The sequence below is a fragment of the Callithrix jacchus genome, chromosome 19, assembly GCF_049354715.1.
Source record: "Callithrix jacchus isolate 240 chromosome 19, calJac240_pri, whole genome shotgun sequence".
Classification (NCBI taxonomy): Eukaryota; Metazoa; Chordata; class Mammalia; order Primates; family Cebidae; genus Callithrix; species Callithrix jacchus.
In genome coordinates this window covers 6911936-6934306 of record NC_133520.1, presented here as the reverse complement: position 1 = coordinate 6934306, position 22371 = coordinate 6911936, and the positions used below count along the sequence as shown (strand labels likewise).

The window sequence follows — 22371 nt, the reverse complement described above, 5'->3', positions numbered from 1 at the left end:
AATTCACATATGTTTTTTGATGGTTCACAGATACCCTAGTCCATTTATAATTTCCTTAGTAGTACAAATACTGCAGAAAAGAAACCTCCGTGGGCTGCATTTTCCCTCGTGCTTGCCTCCTGCCTCCTAATCTCTATGTTAACACGTGTGGATTCAGTTCTTGCTTTCTGCCTGCCATCTTACGAGAAATTTGTAAGCTTCTCTTGCTATTCCAGGAACAGAAGACTTCATCTTTTACTGGAGCCCTGGGGCCATGTCATTTAAAATACCTCTAGCAAGAGTGTTGGGCTATGGTCAGGAAATGTTGATTTTTATCTCTACCTGCTATCTGACAGCTGTCTCCCCTATTTCCCTATCTATAACATGGAAATTTGTTAGCACCTATATTTAGTGCTTTCCTTGAAGACCAATATCCTGGCACTTCCTATGTGGAAATATGCCATAAAAACTCAAATGTATGTCAATAATTCAATTTACAATAAGTCTACTTTTCACTGAATTATATTTGAGAGTAAAATTGTATTAGAGTATTAAATTGTATTTCAGAGTAAAATTCTAGTATAATTATGCTTCACTCTGACTTCTTTATAATTGTTTCTGAATTTATAGGCAGTATTCAGAAAAGTGTTCTGAGACCTTTAGAAAAAAATGCCATATAAATGCAGAGCATTACAACTATAGTAAAAATTATTTTGCTGCTCTTCCACCATCAATCCCGACACTATTTTCCCCCCTACTTCCAATCAGCTATTTTCTTCCTCCCATTCAAAATAAGGAGAGACAGCTTTAAATTAGCTAAAGATTAAAAAAATATATACATCCTTGAGGTACCGTCTGCTGTGACAGCCTTATGAGGTAGAGGAGAGCTTTTGGATACTATCCCACACACCAGCTTATGAGAGCTGATTGCTGAATATTCTGGAGTTTTGTAAGCCAACAAGTATTTTAGATGTCAAAAGCCAATGGAATGAAAATGCTCTGATCACTCAGTAATAAAATACTGATAAATACTACAAGCAAGACACCGACCTAGGTGTTATAGGGAAGACCAAGTACCTCTTTAACCTGTAGTCTAAATAGTTACCTGGGAGGCTGCTGGCTCCTCAAGGGTACAGTTTTCCTAATAAATACTTGCCATAGTTTGGGCAAGAATATAAAGTGAAAGATACAGATGAAATACATGTTTGTTGAATAAACAAATAAATGGATAAATGCTAAGGTGCAGTGCTGCCTAGCATTGAGAAGATCACTTTTAAGAGAATCCCAGACACTCATGTCCAGATTAGCAGAAAGGAAATGTCTTTCTGATGACTTTCTTGGAATTGGCATCTACGAGGAACAAGTGCTAATGAACAAATACTTGTGTTCTATTCTTTTCTTTGGGCCTTTTTCTCTACCTCTCTAACTTCTCTTGCTCACTTAGTTGAGTATAATCCATTTGAAATGCCGCTCCGTGGAGCCCCAGTGGTTTAGTAGAGCTGTGAAATTTGATATTATTTTCTTAAAAAACTCTCCTCTGAGGGTAGTAACATTTGTCAGTCTCCTAGTTTTGGCTTTGTTGTGCAAAGTGAACTATCATGGATTAAAGATGGCCACCAGTCCTTTGCTACTCTATGCATTGAGAAGTGAAGTCTAATTTCCCAACCCTTGGATCTGGGCTTGCATTACTGATTCATTTAATAAATAGAATTTGGCGGAAGTGATCCAGTACTTCAGACTTTAAGTGATTTAGAAGACTTACAACTTTTATCCATGCCTTTTGGAATACTTGTTCTTAGAAACTAGCTGCCATGTTTTCAGGAAGCCCAAGCAGCCCCATGGAGAGGTCCATGTGCAGAGGAGCCAAGTATCAAATGGATAACCCTGGATGAGTTCCAAGTCAACTGTAAGAAGCACTTACCAGTCATTTGAGAAAGCTATCTTGGAAGTAGGTTCTCCAGCCCCAGTCAAGCCTTCCCAGACGACATTTCTTATCTTCATGAATTTATCAGAGACGAGCTGTCCCTATTGAACCTGCCTAAAACAGATTAGTGAACAATAGTGAACAATAACAATTGTTATTGTTTTAACTCCCTAAGTTTTGTAGTAGTTTATTATGCAGCAATAAGCAATATGCCAAAATAGTCAACAAAAGGAACTCTTAAAGGATTATGAAGATTTGAGCCACCAACAGGAATTGAAACAAAATGCAAGGATGGTGATTCCTACCAAATTCGCGATTTACTTTCCCAATTTATCCTATGCAGAACACAGATACATTTTGAAGAATCACAGTGAATTTTTAATATCTCAATCAGATGTTGGCTCCAGTTGCAGCTGTTGTTCCAAATGTAGTTTCATTGATGGAACAAATCGATGTGGCTACTAGCACCTGGTCAGGAGCCACTGAGTTGCCATATACTTATTTCTCTATACCTGTTAATAAAGTCCAGAAATTAGCAAATTGTAGCTCATGGGCCAAATTCAGACTACTGGATTTTTATAAATAAAGTTTTATTAGAACACGGTTACATTCACTTATTTACATATTATGTATGGCTGCTTTTGTGCTACGACAGCAGATTTCAGTAATTATGGCAGAGATGGTATGTCCTCCAAATTCTAAAATATTTATTTTCTAGCTCTTTACAGAGAATGTTTACTAACCTCTGGTAAATATCATCAGAAGCAATTTGCTTCCAGCCAGCAGGGTTAGTAATATAGCTCCACTGTCCTACTTCAGGGCTATTTCAACTTTACAGCCCTGTGTTATAATCCAGTCCACAGGGACAATAATTGTCTATCCATTCCACTAGATACCATGCAGGTACGTTATACTGATGATATTATATCATGCTTACTGTACCTGGTAAACAGGATGAAATAACTAGTTTTAGATATGTTGTTAAGAGAATTGCATACCAAAGAGTGATAAATAAATTCCACAAAATTCCGTAGTTTATATCCACTGAATATGTTATTGAAATGTGTAGTGATTTACTTGTTTTGAGCATGCCAAGATACTTTATTCATGAACATGATGACAAGTTGCTGTATCTGACCTCTGTTACCACTAAGAAAGAGGGACAATGTCTAACTGGCCTTTGTGGATTTAAAGCGAATCTATATCTCATTAGGCAGCTACTACAATCCATTTGCCAAGTCAGATGTAAGGTCATTAGCTTTGTGTGGGGTCCAGAACAAGAAAAGCGTCTACAGTAGTTCAGGCTGCCGTGCAAACTGCTCTTACATCTACCAGTAGATTCCATGGTGCTAAAAATATCTCAATTAGGCAGGAATCTTGCATGAAGCCATTAACCTGATAGGCGAATCATAGAGCAGACATTTAGAATTCTGGAGCAAAACTGTAACAACTTCTTCAGAAAAATTATTCTTTTAATTCAGAAATTCTTCTTTTTTCTTCACAATTCTTCTTTAGAATACCGGTTTGAAACTGAAAGCTTGATCATGGACCATCATGTTATAATGAACTGCCCATGATGAACCAAGGGTCGTGGATCCATCAAGCCTCTAAGTTGGGCATGAAGTGTAGCATTCCATGATCAAATGTAAGTAGGGTTTTTGAGATCAAGCATAAGTACGCTGAATAAGCAAGTGACCCAGTTATCCATGGTGTCTATTTGCGCTACAATAGCTTCAGAGTCTTACACCCATGGCCTCATGGGAAGCACTCAGTGACCAGTGGACTGAAAAACATTTGGCCTTGTTTACAGAAATTTTTGCATGATATTCTGATATCATCCAAAACTGAATGACTGCATCATTGTGGCCCTACACTGGTGGTGTGGGGAAGAAAAATTTTCCCAGTAGGGAGAACTTCCAGCAGTGTACCTAATTGTTCATTTTGCTTCAAAGGAAAGAGAGCCAGGGGTACAAATCTACATTGCTTCATGGGCAGTAGCTAATAGTTTAGATGGATATTAAGGGACTTAGAAGAAACATGACTGGAAAATTAGTGACTGGAAAATCTGGGGAAGAAGGAAATGGATAGATCTTCCTAAATGGGCCCATGTGAATGCTCCTCAAAGTTCAACCTCAGCATGTATGGATCTCAATAATGGGCAAGAGGACGCATTCTACGGACCTCTATCAGGATTTTCTTTCCAGTTTCTTCTGTCCTTGACCAATAGGCACATGAACAAAATAGCCATGGTGGTAGACACGAAGGGTATGTGTGAGTTCAGCAATATGAACTTCTACTCACAAGGCATGAAAAGGCAGTATTTTGTTTTGCTCCATAAAAACTTATTCTTCATAGGGATTTGTCTTCCCTATCTGTAATACCTTTGCCAAAATTAGCATCTGTAGACTTATAGAATTCTTATGCCTTATTTCCCATCATGGTATTCCACAATGCTTTGCTTTTGACCAAGGAACTTACTTTGCAGCAAATGAAGAATAACAGACTCATGATCATGGAATTCATTAGTCCTAACTTGTTATCCATCCCTGTAAAGCAGTAGGAAGGTGGAATTCTTCCTTCAACAATTTATTTACTGTGCTAGATGAATGAAAACACTTTGCAGGGCTAGGATAATGTCCCGAAAGATGCAGTACATTCTCTAAATGATCCATCAATGCCTATTGCTGTTTCTCCCTTATCCAGATTTCATAGATTCAGGAATCCAGGGGTGAAGATGGAACGGACTCCTCTCACTGTTACCCACAGTGATCAACAGCAAAACTTATTCTTTCTATTCTCAACATTAGACTCTGCTGGTCTAGAAGTTCTGATTTCCAAGGGAGAGATACTTCTAATAGGAGATACAGCTATGATTCCATTAAGACAGAAGTTGATACTCCCTGCAGACGACTTTGGGCTCCTCGTGCTAAAGAATCAATAAGAAAAGTAAGATATTGATGTATGGGCTGGGATGACTGTGACTCTCAAAGGGAAATTGGATTACTACTAGCCTATAGCAGTAAGAAAAAGTGTGCCTGGAATTCAAGGTCATATCTTATACCTTATACCTTCAAGTCTTGTAATTACTTTTGTTACTGTAACAAGCAAAGAAGGTGGAAAATAACCCAATGTGGGATCAACTGCAAAAGATTGAATCCCTCAAAAATGAAAATTGAGATCACCCCAACAGGCAAGAAACCATGACTAGGCAATGTGCTGGCTGAGGACACAAGTCTATGGAATGAGTAGTGAAAGAAGGGAGTTATAAATATGACCACAAGATCAGTTATAGAAATTAGGAAGGAAAGGATTATAAATATTTATTTCTTAATATAAATATATTTGGTTATATATTAACCAGTTCTTTTTTCCTCCCCCATCCACCATCTAATATAAAATGGGGTAATGATAGTTAGTCTTTGTATTAGTTCCCTAAAGCTGCTATAACTAAGTAGCACAAATTGGATGGCTTAAAACAACAGAAATTAATTTTACTGCAGTCTGTATGCTAACAGTCCAAAATCAAGGTGATGGCGGAGTCACTTCCTTTTTAGAGGCTCTGCGGGAGAATCTGCTCAGTGACTCTCTTGTAGCCTCTGATGGTTGCTGGTAATCGTTGATGTTCCTTTGTCCAATCTCGGCCTCCATTGTTACTTGACATTCTTTGTGTCTGTCTTCAAATTCCCCTCTCATAAGTACACCAGTCACTGAATTAGAGCCTGCCATAACCCAATATCACTTCTTCTTAATTATATCTGCAAAGAACCTATTTCCAAATAAGATCATATTTACAAGGTCCAGGGTTTAAAGCTTCAACATGGCTTTTTGACAGAAAATTCAACCCATAACCTCCTTATATCTCAATATATTTAAAGTACATGACATTGAAGGGAAAGTGGATCTCAGCGAAAAAAGGACTGCACATCATCCCCAAAAATGGACAAAGTAACCTATGAGGCTATGTATCCTCTTTGTGTGTGTGTGTGTGTGTGTGGCATTGTCTGACTCTATCAACCAGGGTGGAGTGTAGTGGCGCAATCTTGGCTCACTGCAATCTCTGCCTCCTGTGTTCAAGTGATTAGAGTAGCTGGAATTGCAGGTATGTAATTCCTCTATTATGCAGGAATCTGCATGAAGCCACCAACCTGATAGGGGAATCATAGAGCATGCACCACTATGCCCAGCTAATTTTTGTATTTTTGGTAGAGACAGGTTCATCATGTTGGCCAGGCTGGTCTTGAATGTCTGACCTCAAGTGATCCACCCCCCTTGGCCTCCCAAAGTGCTGGGATTACAGGCATGAGCCACTGTACCCGGCCGTCTTTTGTTTTCAGTGTTTTCATCTGTAGAACTCATAGTTGCATCATATTTGGTAGAAGTATCGTTTTGCTAATGTCTTCATTTGGAAGTCACATTTAGTTAAGAGAAGTGGACATGGATGCCAAGTCAGCAACAGATGGATTATGATAGTTTTCTACAGTATCAACTTAGCTAAATCGGGAACTATATTTTCCAGAATTTCCTCTCCTGATTCACACTGAGTTAAGGTTAGCTTTAACAGAAATTTGCATGAGGTTGGAAAAGCAGAATTGAAGAAGCAGACATTTGAAGGGGGGCACCAAACTCTGTGATTGCAAGCACACCTTTCCCCTGATGTGGTGACTCACCTGGACTTAGTGAAGCAGCTGTGATTGAAGTTCCCAAAGCTCTGTCTTCAGTTTTGCCAAGTCCTGTGCTAGGTAGGTCTTCAGCTCTGTGGCAGAGAGCGAGATCCCTCTGGAAGCCACCCACATTGAGGTCGGTAAAAGGCTGATACGGGTTCCAGTTTTTCCTCCTAATTCCATTTCTTCTTCTTTCTCCTCTAGTTCATACCCAGCTTTCGTTACTGATGGCTGTGCTGACCCAGAGAATTCAGCCTATTATCAGACAGATGCAACACTCTCCCACTGACTTCTTCATCACATCCCACACTTGTCTGAGGTCTAGTCCCTGGAATAAACCTCTCATTCTATGTCACTGTTTCTGCTTCTTATTAAACCCCGATACATGCACCTTGTACCAAACACTGAAAAGGTTGTCACAAAGGAATAAATCAGGAACCACAGGAAGCACTGGTGTTCATATTCCACCGCCTCAAAAAGGCAGGAAGTCTTCTATAGATAGGTGTAATTTGGAGCACTTCCGAATTATGGCCCATCTTTCTGGGTGCCAGTGCTAAATAGTAATTTTCTACCCCCTTTCATCTGACCCCCATCCATATGCAACAACTATCTCCAATCAGAGCTTGAAACCAAACAGCAGTCTATATTTCCTGAGATTGCATGTTTCATGTTTGGGGAAAAAAGCATAAATAACATGTATTGTGGCCTATTTACGAGAGGCTGTTCCCAAACAAAGTGAAGGCCATCACTGACTGATCTCTATTGAATTCGGCTCATTGGACTTCCTACTATGGGAATATCTAGTGGAGCAACTTATTAGCATTCTATCTGAGTCAGCCTCTGGAGTGTCATTCAGGTTCTAGTGTTTTACTCTGACATTATTTTTTAATTCTTTTCCTTTTAGCCTCCCATTTTCTCCTGTTGCTCATATTTCATTACAAAAGGACATCTTTCCCTTTTACTGCCAGCATGTGATTGTGGGGTTGTGTACATTTCTTCTTGCATATTTCCCCTTGTACAATGTTTTCCATTTGTCAACTTCTCTGCCCTACCTCCCATGTTGCCTTTCCTTATCTGGAAGAAACTGGCACAAACTCTTTCAAGAAATGAAAACCCCCTATCCTGGTTAACCCGCATTGACTGGAAAAGCATTAACTATCGAAATAAATGTAATATATATATATATAGAGAGAGCTGAAGCTGCTATTTTGTTCGGCTCAAGGTAACAATACTTGCTATATTTTTAAAATTAATTACAAATTTATTCTACTAAGTAATTAGATTCACTTAGTGTAAAACAACCCTTCCTGGATTCGGAGAATGGTTCATGTGTTGGTCAGGGACTTGGCTTTCTTGGGAAGACACAATTATCTCCTAGGGCAGCCCTAAAGCTCTCAGACAGCTAGTGAGGCCCAGCAACCTGTAGAATCTGGTTTCTAGAGCTATGGCTTGGTTAATCTGCATTATTTTCATAAAGTGGTTAACATTCCTTATTATGAAATAGAGGCTAAGTGACTCAGAGATTAGTAGAAAAGACCCGAGTCGCTCTCAGGATCCTTGGTATTCTGATTGGCAGGATTACTATTTGCCCCAGGATAGGCTTTCTCTCAAAATTATAAACTTCCAAAAACATAAATCATTTCCATGTGGATAAAGATGAGAAACTGTATTGATTTTTCTCCTTGTTTTGTTAGAAAGAAAAAAGAAAGAGAGAAAGAAGGAAGGATAGAAGGGGAGGAAGCAAAGGAAGAAAGGGAGGGAGGGAGGGAGGAGGGGAGGGAGGGAGGAGGGGAGGGAGGAAGGAAAGGAGGGAGGGAGGGAGGAGGGGAGGGAGGAAGGGAGGAAGGGAGGGAGGAAGGAAAGGAGGGAGGGAGGAAGAAAGGGAGGGAGGAAGGAAAGGAGGGAGGGAGGGAGGAGGAGAGGGAGGGAGGAAGGGAGGAAGGGAGGGAGAACACAGAAAAAGCAGAAGGAAAGAAGGAAGAGAGAGAGGGCAGCAATATACCTTACACGCTATCAGAAATTTAACATTTAGACTTAAAATAACAAAAATGTCTGATAAAGTACCATGTATTTTAAATCACGAATTATATACCAACCTGACTCCTTGAACAAACTCTAGCATCAAGGAAATTGTCTGAAGAGTAGAAAATACAAAGCAGAGATTTACTTTTCACCTGATTAATACTTTGCATTATTATCCAAAACAGCTCTGTTAATTGCTGTTCAATTCAGTTTCCACTTTTCTATAAAATCAAAATCAAAATTATTTTTGGTAGAAAAGCCACTTTTTAAAAGATGTCAAAAATATTTTAACATTTTCAAGCCAACATACAAAAAATTATTTGTGTCAAATGCCATCACATAGACTGCAACATGCTAGATTCGCCAACTCTTTTATTCACCCCAGGCAAATTTCACTTTGCCATAAATCTTCCTTATGGCCAAGTCCCACTACACTTCTATTTTAATTAAACATAGAAAATATTTGCATTATGTTCTTCCCATACCCCCAACCCTCCATCACAGTGAATTGGGACCCCAGCTATGCATTAACCCAGTGTTATAAGGAAGCTGTACATATGTCCAAAGCTGGGTTTCAGTTCTCTGGGAAAAGAGTAGGCAACAGCAGTTTGCTGCAATGCATTACATGTTAATGTCACCAAAGATGTCAAATGAGCAAGTGACAATGGAGGGGTCAAGATCCCTAAATGAAAGATTGTCATAAATATTGATCTAGTAGCCACTGGAGAGATCACTGAATTCTCACCAATCAATCTGGCAGTGATTTGGTCACCAAGGTGCAAAGGCAGATGGGATCCCCTTAGGTTCACTTTACACAAAGCTTCCCCAATGTGAGAGGAATTATATTTGCAGAGGAGGATGGCACCATTGTGAGAATAGAGGGAATAGTGACTGGGTAGATCAGTACTGGAGCTCTTTCACTTCCTTGCTAATTCTCTCTGCTTCACACTGAGAGGACTAGATACGTTGTCTTTCTCATCTCTCTTTCCCTATATAAAAATCTGTGTTTTATTTCAACTTTGTTATATATGCAAGTTACCAGAGCTAAGAAAGGCTTGAACCTGAGTTAAGGTAAAAGACGGGGGAAAAAAGACACACCCCAAACCAGTTTCATTTATATAATGAAAATAAATTTTTACACAATCAACAGAAACACAACAAGGTTTTTTTTGCGAAAAATATTTTTAAATAATTTTTTCTCTTTTTCTTACATTCGGATATACATATGTAACAAGGTTTATGGCACTGTAACCAGAATCAAATCAAAAAAAAAACGGAAAAAGGTGGGAAGGAAAGTAACTGATATATTGTTGAATTCCTTTCTATCTCCAAGCTGGCAAATTTGCAATATTTGTCTATCATTCAGCTGCCAGCTCTAACTTGTTTGCACACTTAAAACATCATATTATTGCACAAGAAGCCAGTGAGGGCATACGGTATAATGGTCAGTTCCTTACTATTTAAAAAAAAAAATCTCTTAAACCCAGAGAAGGAAAAAAAAAAATCCAGAGCATGAAACACACAAAATCAAAGATATCCTTTGTCTCTTTAAAGAATGCCTGAAGGATTCTTAGACCACTTAAGCTGCCCTGATTCTCTCTTTGCACCAGTGAGCACAACAGGGCCTGGTTTGGTAGGTTTTTGTTTTCTATGTGGACAGCCCAGGAGGACCCCAGGCCTTGGTGATTCAATGTCTTTTCTATTTAGTTTTGGTTCTTTTAAATTGGTTTAAAGTGTGTAGTATTTTCAGTCTATGAACCTGCACAGACTACTTAGTCATAAACTCTACAAATAGCTTAAAAGGAAAAGGGGGAGAAACGAGTTGTATTACATTTTTATTGTTGGCTTAAAAAAATTACTTCTTTACTCTCCCTAATTTGTCAGTTCACGGGAGGTGAATCTCAGTGGCATCAAAAGTTATAGTCTTCTCACACTTGTTAAAAATAAAGTGTTTAAACAAGTTTGTTTCCATTCACAAACTTTACTCCCAACTAAAAAAAAAAAGAAAAAGAAAAAAACCAGAATCCATCCTCCTTCCTCGTCGTCTCCTAATGGAGAGCAGGAATCCTTTCCATCCAGACCATCGTCACACAACCGTCTCCACGCCCATCAGCTTTGGTGTAAGGATTCTCGGTGTCACACCATTGTTTAGGTCTTCCTCGAACTCCAGCAACTGCCCCATGAAGTTAAGGTTTGGGGAGATAATTGGTCGTTTGCCTTTGACAAATTTATAAGCATCAGTCATGGTCATCCGAGTGTGCTTCATCAAGTAAGCAATGACGATGGTGGCGGAGCGGGACACCCCAGCCTGGCAGTGGATGAGAAGCCCCTTCCCACACTGCTGAGCTTCCTCTGGAAAAGGGCAGAAAGACAAGAGATGAAGAGAAGACAAAAGAGAGGGGCATGGAGGGAGAATCTTTTATCTCAACTTTGCAATACTTTCTTTTGTCGAGAAACAATGAATTCAAACAGTTTTAAAGCCAAGTATGATCTACAAGTTCATTATGTATATTCACGTCACAACTTCCAGAACTGGCAAAAGTTGATATCAGCATGAACAAGAAGCTACACATCTACACTTGAAGAGAGGATTCAATGAAATAATTGTCGTAGGAACAGTTTGCTTCACAGGTGACAGCGGTGGCCTAAAGCCGGACCTATAACAACAGTCACTGAACCTCTCTCAAATGTCATGTTCTCCTTTTCTCTGGAATCACACTACTGAAAAAAAATGCAGGAAAAGCAGAGAGGGAGGGGAAAATTATACACACAAACACACATACACACACACAAACATATGTATGTATATATGCGTGTGTGTATGTATATAAATATATATTTATATAAATATATTATATAAACATATAAATATTATATATACATAACAGCTCCTCTTTGGATTCAGAATGTTAATTCCAATTGTCGGTTGTTACCTAGTGCTCATAACAACAACTCTCTCACCAGTGATAGAGAAAAAAACACTTTTGTTATTCTATAGATTTGCTCTGTACAGGAACGGGCATTAAATGGATAAGAGTTTTAGTCATACTAAACCCTGATTAAGGTTAAAGGAATAAAGCTAAACTAGAAAGACACTATATTCAGCTTCTCCCCAGAAAATCCAGTTGTTGCAAAGTTAACTAAAGACCAGCACTATACAGGCCCAGGGTGTTACCTCTCAAGTGTTCAACCCCCTTTGCATCCATGTATGACATTCCAAGATGGCAATAATGCAGAAGATGGAGGAATTCCATCAATGGCTCAAAATCCAGAACAATTTACAGAGAGAGACTTGCTAAGCTTTCAGATATATTAAAGACTCAGGAGAACAGCGTGAGGGCACTGACTGAACAGACTATTAATGACATTTCTAGACTGTAACGCATCCCTAAGAAAGCTTCCGTGAAGGAACACCAATTAGATAAACAGGAAGGGAAGGAGAAGGGGTAGAGAGAGTAGTCATTTCACCTAAACTGCTTCTGGACCAAACTACTTTTAGTGGACCAAGAAAAAGAAAAAAAAACTGATGTAACTTTGTATCTCAATTTACAGATGAGGTTTACGTCTCATAGTCAACAGTATTTCAAGGAAAGCATCTCTCTTTTTCCACTGCTTCCCCTCAGCACACAATATTTAGTTCCAAGTCAAGACTAGAAATCATGGTGGTAAGAGAATGAGCTTCTAAGTGCCCAGCTAGACCACGGTTCCACTACACACACTTGATTCAGGAATTCATAAACTGGCATAAACACTAAACTTAGATGCTGCTTCGTTTATATTAGACTCTCAGTGAAAGTTATTATGTTTATAAAACCTGCTGTGTTTTTCCTAAAGCAAGACTGTGAGATTTCAGTTTACCTAATAATATAACAATGAAAATAAAATTGTGCCCGTGCAGGTTGTGATTCGGAATTGTTCTTCAGGCTAAATGCTATGTTACTGGTTTTGTTTTCCTTCAAAAAAAAAAAAAAAAAAGGAGGCGGGGGCACAGGTGAGCGTGAGTAATCTATAATGAATGTGAGCGCTTTGGTTGAAATCCTCTTAGAACAAGTATATCTTACCCTACTCATTAAATAGAAACAATTTCCTAACTTCCTCCAAATGGAATTAAGTCAGATGGAATCTCAGTCATAACATCATGTATCAACCAGAAGTTCCTCATCTGCTTGTTGAGAAATTTTTCTTCCTCAGTGCTCCAGGTTTGGCTCAGATTTTATTAATAAAGAATCTACAGTATCTCTGCATCCTCAAGTGTTGCCAGTTGGGAAGAACTGAATAGGGTATCATAAACATCACCCTAGTGTGTTGTGAAAAGCCTCAGGCTTGGAAGTCAAAAACCCTGGATTCTGGTCCCTTCTTGGACACTAGAATTCCTATGACCGTGGAGAAGTCACTTTACTTAGGCTCTAAGTTCAGTGATCACTCTGAATGTCCTTTCAGACTCAGTATGCCGCAGTCCTGAGCTGATAGCATAATTAATTAGCAAGGAAAACAGCTTGGCAAAATGACTGGAGATACAACACTGCAGTATATCCACCAGACCCCAGTGGCAGTTAAACCTGAGGCTGGTTTTTTTTTTTTTCTCGAACAAGGGAACACCCCACTCCACTTAACTCGATTCTTCGAATGGTAACAACCTGCGGTAATATTTAGGAAAAGTGCTAGGCCACCCCTTTACGGTGATACGAGTCGAAGTTACTTAAAACTAAACAAATGTTGAGTTTTGCTATATTGCAGGTGTTTCCAAAATGATGTTTGAGTCTTAAAGCAGTTTGGAGCTGTAGAAGTTGCAGAAGTTAAGATTGGGATGAGGCTGCTAGCTGCTTCCTTCTGGGGATTAAAGCCTGTGGTTGCTAAAACTTCCTCCTTGGAAGCTACTTCGGTTACACAACCTGATCTTTCCTACTTCAGTGAGTTTGGGGCAGACTGTCAAAGAAAAGCTAGTACTGTCTCCTCTTATGCTGGATGAATAAGGCTTAGCAGCGTGATAGGCGGGCATGGGTGTGTTTGGAAGGGATGTCATATTCACAGGATGTTGATTCCACGGTGCTGAAGGGTGCTAGCAGATCAAATAGCGGCAGCAGCAGCTCTGGCCTCCAATTCCTCCCTTTCCATCCATTCTTCTGGTTATAGAGCACATAAATGCTAACCCCTACCGCTAGTTCACTGAGAACCTGAGGGATGATGGTTTCTAGTTGAACAGATCCCAACAAATTCAATTACTGTTCTTTTAGATTCATCCTAATGGCTTGGACACACCTGACGGGCAATGACTTAGGAGAAGCTTAGGTGGTTTCAGGTAGCAGAGCTCCCAGAAACTCCAGAGCAGTTTTTTTTTTTTTTTTTTTTTTGCAACACAGGAATAAACCTTGAACTTGATATCAAAGCAAGAGCCAGAGGGGAAAGGAAGGCAGAGGATAAAAATTCCCTGCGGGAGATAGTTACCAATGAACTCAAAAGCCTCTTCAAAGTACTGCCGCAGGTTCTGCTTGTTGCTGTCGGTGGCCGGCAGCCGCTTGTAGCTGAAAAGGCCTTTCTCATAGTGGTAGAGGGGAAGGTGAGTGGTGACGTTGATGACGTAGCCGATGTTCAGCCGCTGCATGGTGTCCAGGTCCTGAGCATCCTGCTCATTGCCAAGGAACAGGAAGGGCAAGATGGGGGTGAGCTCAGCGTTCTCGATGTCAGGGGTGGTGGGGATGGGCTGAGGTAGCAAGCTCGAGGCCGCAGATGCGCCGCCCCCCACCTCCCGGCACTCTTGGAGCTGGAGGGAGTTGTCACAGAGGTTTTCATGGTTCTGCTTAAAACTACTAAGTCCACCTGGAACACAAACACAGAAGGCGAGAGTGACTGAGATTTCAGAGCTGGCAGAAAATGCCGCCTCCCCATTAGAGTGAGTTTGCTTGTAGGTAATGCTATTTTAAATACATACATATATATAACACCAAAACAAAAAATAAAAGTCCATTTAGAGACCCAATCCACGCTTTGGGGAATATCACTGCATACAGCACTTTGGAAATGTGCTCTTTCTACAAATGGGGGCATGTTCCCTCAGAGTTCCATGCAGTATCAGGCAATTTCCTCAGCTGCAAATGTGACCTGCCTCAAAGAGCCATATGTTCAGTGGCCTACATAGAACCTTGCACTTTGGGAGCCAAGAAAGGCACAGATGACCTCCCTAAGTGGATTCTCGGCACCATCAGAGCATGTCTTGTACCCTTCATAGCTCACCTCACCCAGAGGCCCATGTTTGTTCCCAATACAGCAAAGTGGTTACAAGCAGGAACACTGGAAGAGACAGGTTACCTTGATTATAATCTGGGTACCATCATTTCCTGACACTATGACTTAAACAAGTGTGTTTATCCCTGTGCTTCAGTTCCACCATCTGTAAACTGAGGGTGATGGCGACTCCCTTTAAGTGTGATTGTGAGCCTCAGATAAATGAATACGTGTTAAAATATTTCACACATTTCCTGGCACACAGTAGAGCTCAGCAGGTATTCACTATTTTAATTTATATTATTTATACGATTGCCTACAGGTGAAGGCAGCAGCGAAGTACTTGGAAAAGATAAGCCAGGATGGGGTGATTGCTCTTTTAATCTTTTTTGATATTTGAAATTCAACCCTGACTTTCACTAGGACAGAATGTGAGAGCAGCGTGGTTCCTTATTACTCGACTTTCCAAGGCTCGTGAGCACATAAACCCATCAAGAAACCTCTCATGGGTCTGCAAATGCATACTTTTGAGCTTACGGCTCTGCTCTGCCTCCCAAGAGTTATGGGTCTAGCATAAAAAGCTTATATACCGTGCTTGTTCCTCCATTTTTAAAATGCAAACCTTCCCCTGAACAAGTATGATCTCACTTTTGGGAATGGATCTTAGGGAGATCATCTAATCAAAGAGAGTTAGCTAGATCACAGAGATGTTCACTACAGTATTATCTGTTTTATAAAAACCAAAGGCCAAGTAAAACATAAAAGTAAATTAAAAGAAGAAGAAAACAAAGGAAAAGTTACTGCATTCGTTCCATGGAGTATAATGTCGCCATTAAAAGAGTAATTGCCAAAAGGATGTGAAAATAAATATTTTGGTTTAATATTAAATGTTTAAAAAGCTAAGTAAAAAACATTCACCAAAAGCTGAAGGACTGTACAAAAAAAAGAATACTTGTTTAAGTTAGGGAATTTATTGTTTAAATTTTCTGCTAATGTTTTTACACACAATAGCATGCACAGATAAACCCAAAGGATTATTACAAAGCTCAACTTACATAATATACATGTAAGTGCTATAAAATCTGACTGGCATTAGTGCCAACTGAGCTCTAATTCTAACCAAACAGAACTAGCTAGATACACTCTTGCTTTCCCTTTGAAAAGAGGGGGAAGTCGGAAAACTCCTATTAGCTGAAAGCCACCAGAACATAACATCTATTCTCAAAGACAGACGGCTTGTGGCTGCCTTGATAGTTCCAGGAGATAAGGCAGAAAACCCAAAGCAGGAGCAGGGGGCGGTTATGTTGCAATAAGGACAGGAAGTCTATGTGTCCACTTGCTTCTGAGCCGAGCATATGTTCTTCTCCATTTCAAGTCTCATCGTTGGCAAACCACAGTGGGAAACTCCAGACCATAACCTAGACTGAGTCTCATGACTGTTCACAGCCAATGGACCCCGAGCTGGTGTGTAAAAGAGAAATCATATTCTCCTTAAGGTATGGTTAGGATCCAAAGAGAACTCAAAGGGCAATACAATGTTCACTTTACTCATCGACAGTAAAAACTCAAAACCTCCCTCAGCTTTTTGAAAAGAAAAACAAGAGCTCCATACTAATTTTAATTGATTTCTAGAATTAACCTCTGCCCTTACGTGATAGTTTATTCTGCTAGGCAATTAGGATCATAAAGTTTAAACCATAAGAGATAATTTTTAAGTAGAAAGAAAAGAAATATAGAAAACAGAAAAACTTCACCAGTGAAGACTTAAAAAATAAGTAAGATAAAAACTACCCGTTGTTGTCACAGCCTCCACTAAAGGGATTCTGGAGCCATTTTAAAATCTGCTCAGCTTTGCTCCACAAAAATCCAAATTCCACACACATTTTGTGATGGGAACCTAATTCACTTTTTTCTTCCAAAAAAAAAAAGGCAGTTGTTACATTTTTCCATATAAGATGAGAGGAAAGAACAATAAAACAAATTCAAAAGAAGTCTCTAAAAGTGGGGAAACCTCTCTGTTCTTATTTAGGGCACTCAGCTATAATTTGTCTTAAAAGCAGCTAGTTAAAAAACAAAAAACTGCATGCTAGAAAACCCCACACACAGAAAAAAGCAGCATCCAGCTTTTTAAAATTCTGCCTCTACACCTCCTTTCTCAATGACATCAGCTGGAGGCTCCCCACCTGCCCAGTTGCCATAGCAGTTACACAAAGACATACAATGACATCAGTTGGCATGATATCAGCTCTTTGAGTGCAAACAATACAAGAAGAAGTACTTTGTTTAAGGCCTTTGGTGCAACTGTGTTCTGGGGAGCCAATGATGTAATGCTAACAGGTGGCATGGGCCTTCCATTTGCCTAATGGGGGAAAAAACCCATGGGGGAGCAAGGGGAGGAGGGAATTTGAGACAGACACACAGAATACTCCAAATCACAGAGTGTGCTTATGTGCAAAAGTATGTGTGTATTGTATGTTTAAGCCATGTAGGAACTCTGTTCATGTAATATTTGGAGGTGGGAGGCGTAGATAGAAAGGGAGATATTACAATTTAAACGTGAGATGAACAAGGAAATTCTCCTTGAGGGGTCTGAAGAAACAGTCTCCTGTTCAACTGGCTGCCTGCTGATCAGCTTGGCCATCAGTTCTCCATCGGGCTTATGCACAGAGTATGGCAGTTAAAAACGCTCTCTGTGGATGGTGCTTAGAGCAAAGCAAACCAGTGGAAGCTCACAGTGGTGGCTTTTTCTAGAGAGGTCTGCAGGAAGGACTGTTTTCTTCTCTTGGGGAAGGGTTGAAATTGAAAGCTGGAGGGGAGGGGAAGAGTAAGGCGAATCCAGTTTTTCTTTTCCAGTTACTTTCCCCTGACCCTACCCCATCAAACACCGCCAGAGGCCAAAGTGACTGATCACTTAATGAGAAACCTTGATGATTCTACACTTGTTATTATTATACAAGAATATTAGAATATGAGAATTAACAAACAAAGCAGGAGCAGTGTTGTATGGAGGTGAAGAGCAAAGGTTAGAGGCAAACCCACCGAGCTGCAGTTACGATTCTGCCTCCAAACAGCTGTGAGATCTGGTGCAAGTCAGGTTCTCTCATTAAGCCTCAGTTTACCAATCTATTAAGTGGATGTAATATCATCTACCCATCAGGGTCATAGTTCAGGGAACCTATGCAAAGGTTTTGATACAAAACCAGGTGTTCGATATATAATGTCTTATTACCCCCAATATCATCACCTTTGTCCTAAACTCCAACTGATCTATGCACACATACAGTCCATGAGAGCCCTAAGGGCAGTGCAGGAATTCACAGCAGGGGTATTGAGGCTGGACTTCCTGGGTCTGAATCCCCAGCACAGCCAAACACTAGCTATGAGACCCTGGGCAGGTTTCTCACCTGTCTGTTCCTCAGTTTCCCTGTATATAAAACAGGAATAATAATAGTGCCTGCCTCACAGCACTGTTGTCATGATTAAAGTGCTTAATATATATAAAGTACTTTAAGACAATATCCAAAGTGCTCAATAAGTATAAAGTACTTTAAGACAATATCCAGCACATTATAAGTGCTTTTCCTTTTCAGCACTTTGGTAAACTACCATTTTAAAGATATATATTTTAAAAATCTGCTTAATATAAAGACTCTACATAAGTAGGCTAATGTTTCTGAGTTTTTACTTTTAAAATTTTATTTAACAAAAAAGAATTAGGAACAAAGGTATCGGAGCAGTTTTAAAGTTTGCATACATACTTTTAACATAAAGAAAGCAACCACTCCCTATTTTTCCTAAACAAATATATCTGATTTTACTTTGTTGGTACTAGCTTTCCTAATAGGAGGACTGTATGTTTTTGGATTTCTGGTTTTTCCACTGGATTGGATTTTGAAAATAAAACTGTTCTTCTCTCCTCCTTCCCTCTCTCGAATTTCTACCAAGGTGGCTATAACTTCCCTATGTGCACAACAAACAGCCTGCAGTTATCAGCGCAAATATTTTCTAGGCATGAGCAACAATGTTGGGGGGTGGTGAGGTGGGGTGGAGAGGTTTGGGGGACAGCAAACATTTTCAAAACTTATCTCAACAGTAGGTTCTCTGCCAAAATGAGTATTCCAAATGGCAACAACAAAGAATACCTGTCACCCCTAAAGAAATATATATGAAAATATTGCCCGCCAGTTTCTTCTAACAGAAGGTCAGTTCAGTGACAGTCCTACCGAAGCAATGGATTCTAGTTTTAGTGGGAAACCTCTCTTTACAGATGCATTTCAGCTCCTGTTGCTGTTTTGGCTACTGCAGTCCTGGAAACAAGAGTCCTCTGTAATGTGATTCAGAAGCAATGCACTGGGTGGTGAGTTAAAGGAACCACATCCAAATGCAAAATCTATAAGCAAGAGATTTTTGTATTCTAAAGGTGTACAGCACTTTGTTGTCTTACCCTAAGCTAGAAAGTGAGCTGTTTCCAGAAATTTAAGCAATACACTCATTGAAGGTCGGGAAATAGAAGTAATGTCCAAAGACCAGGGGGAGGGGCTAAAACTGGACTCTAGACAGTTTGCTATGAACATATTGATCACCCCTCTCTGTTGCCTACTTTTATTTACTGAGTAACTAGTCTTTAAAAGTAAAACAGTACCTTGATGATAGTGGTTAAAATCACAGACTGGAGCCAGACTGCTTGAGTGAAATATCCTGACTCCTCTCACTTACTTCGTAACCTTGAGCAAGTTATTCATGTCTCTGCATCTCAGTTTACATATCTGTGACTTGTATATAATAATATCTATCTCACAGAGCTCTCAACATGGATAAAATGCTACATGAGAGTTAGGTGTTTTATTTTAAGCGGGAGAAACACTGGTGTAAGATAGATACTATTTTGTGTATACCAAGAACCGATGAATGCTATGATATACTCCATGGAAACAGTAGAATATCAGAGCCACTCAAGATTCTATAAACACAAGAATCTTGTGGAAGAACAAAGCCAGGATGAATTGGAGCTGATGTCAGGCTTCCAAGGCTCAAATCTTCAAACACAGGGTTGGAGTGACTTCATAAGTTTCAGGGCAGAATATCACCTATCTTAACAGGAGAAACATGTGGGGGGGTTACCAGCTCAATCCACAAAGATTATTTCTACTTCTTGTTTTCTATGGACTTATCTTTATCCTCAATAGATGTGATTGGGTATTTTACAGTAGGAATGATTTTCAAGTGAACTTGAAAGTACCCTACCGTTAAATACCAAGGAAGTGTTAAATTGTCTCATGATATTAGCCCCAGGGAACTTGTATTTCTTTCCCAAGAAGAGTGAAGGGAGGCCATATCAAACAGAGACAGAGAGAGTGGAATGGGAGTGCTGTCTCACTAGGTGGAAGGTACGAAACAAGAGCTGAAGAAGCGTTTCTCGTACTCAGGGAAGAGAGAGGTTTAGGAAGCTGACTATGACTCAGAGAAGTCTTCTTATGGTCATGTCATTTGACCGCTTCCCTCAAACCAGTGTGGTCTGGCTTACATGTGAAATGCCTAATGTGTGAAAAGACAGAAATGAGGACGTACCGCAAACTTAAAATGCACACACATATACATCGAGCCTCAGGTATATACATAGAGTATCATGGGATCTTGACTCTCACTGAATATCCATCCATAGTCTTTGGCTTATTATATTATTAAGCCTTTTCCGAAGATATATCTACAAATATTTTAGTCCCTCCACTCAGGGGTTTTTCCTGTGTAAAGGAGACACAAGTTATCTACAGATATATCTTAAAAGCCAACTCTAGAAAAGACAGAGGATAATACATAAAGCAGCAAAAAAAAAAAAAAAAAAAGGAGTTTTGCCTTGGATTTAAAATAGTAGATCAGCCACATGCCAAGTGTGTGACTTTTTGACAGTTATTGAAGTCTTCTGGGCTATCTTTCCATAACTATAAAATGGGATACTACTACTTAGGTCTGTCGTAATGATTCAACCAGATTGTGTGTACAACAGCCATCCTGGTATTTTAAGAAGGCATTCCAACCCTGCAGCTATTGGAATGACTGTCAAGGGAGCAGCAAAGCTAACTAGCACTGGAGGTAGTCAGATGCGAGAAGATGACTGGAGACTACAGTGGTCAATGTTAGTGTTGCTAGAGATGAACCTCCGATGCTGGTACAGTTGGTTCAGAGCAGTGGGGAAAAGGAGACGATTCTGCAGAGACAGCCCCATGCAAGGACATCACCAGAGTGGGAGGACAAAGCAGGAGCCATGAGGAGAGCCCCCTGTGGCTCTGCTCTCTAAGGGTGTACTCACTGCTGTTAGCCTAGTCTACGCTCTGTCACTGCCGGAGGAAGTGGCATGTAGAGCGGGGGCTGGGGCTGGTGGTTGGTGTGGTCTCCCTTGAAAACCTTGTTCTTTATGTCTACAAGTTTTAGGAGCATTAGAAAAAAAGACATTTTTAAGGCATATCAAATAGCCAAAAATACTTTTCTGGTAAATTTTCTAGAAATATATGTGTATTTCTAGAAATTTTAGAAATGGACATATAGAAAAGTTATCACACAAACACAGACAGAACTTTTGCACACCTCAATTTCCTCACTAAGTTGAGGTGTTCACAGTTTTTCTGAGTCATTCTATAAAAACTTAGTTTCAACAACTTATTATATATATATACATGAAGCCTCACCCTATGACTATAACTGCACTATTAATTTATATTTTTAAAAAATATATTTTCCTTTTTGTGAATATCCAAATTAAAAGCTTTAATGGAATTTAGATTCTGAGAGAGCCAAACTAGTCTTATTTAAATCCCTTTGTCATAGGAATTAGCACCAAGTCACATGAAGACAGGTGACTGCTGATACGTTGGATACCAACAGGAGCTATAGGGAAAGAGGTATTGAGATAGGTGGTCAGTCTCTTTTTGGAAATAATTTACAGAAACTTAACAATAAAATAAAAAGATCTTCCTGTTTTCCTAGTGACAAATAATAGGTTGAAATCACTTCCAGAACAGCCCTCCCCAAACTATCTTCCTATAATAAAGGTTGTTCACGTTCATTTAGTTCATCTAACCAAGTAGCATTTAGTAACGTTTTAAGAGAAAAAAAATTTCTGAAGAGTTGATGTCAGAATTTGCCTGAATTTTGAGTTAATAATATCTTTTTCTTTGGATTGTCTGGACAAACGAAATAATGTAGAATACTGATGCTTACATGAAATAGACATTGCTTGCCTTGTCTCTGTATAATGACTTTGGTATCACAGTGATACAGCAGTTAAGAAGAAATTACTTAGGCAGATGGTGAGGGTATACAAGTCTTCTCTAAGGTTTTCCTTTGAATGAAAAGCAGCCCCAAATCATTTTCTAACAAATAGCAGCCTATAAAGTTCAGCTGCAGACATAGACAAGCAAGCTGGGAGCTTGCACAGGTGGATGTCAGCAGGAAAGAACTACCTGGGACTAGACATGTTCAAAATGGCGGCTCCATGGCGGCTCCATCTTCCCTTCTCTGCCAGCCACGTGTACAGTAAGAAGCAGACAAGATGGTGCCCGGCAAGGG

At 39.7% G+C, this 22371-nt stretch overlaps 1 protein-coding gene across 2 annotated transcripts in view; it reads right to left on the bottom strand.

Annotated features, from left to right (window-relative positions):
* Nucleotides 1–9690: 9690 nt before the first annotated feature.
* Nucleotides 9691–22371, bottom strand: part of DUSP10 (dual specificity phosphatase 10) — a 40065-nt gene continuing 27384 nt past the window's right edge. For both annotated transcript variants that reach the window (XM_002760491.8, XM_035280489.3), the window contains exons 3-4: nt 14032–14403; nt 9691–10938 (exon numbers count right to left, since the gene is read on the bottom strand). In XM_002760491.8, coding sequence (XP_002760537.1) covers nt 10673–10938; nt 14032–14403 — 638 coding nt within the window. In that variant the 3' untranslated portion in view covers nt 9691–10672. The remainder of the gene's footprint in view (nt 10939–14031; nt 14404–22371) is intronic.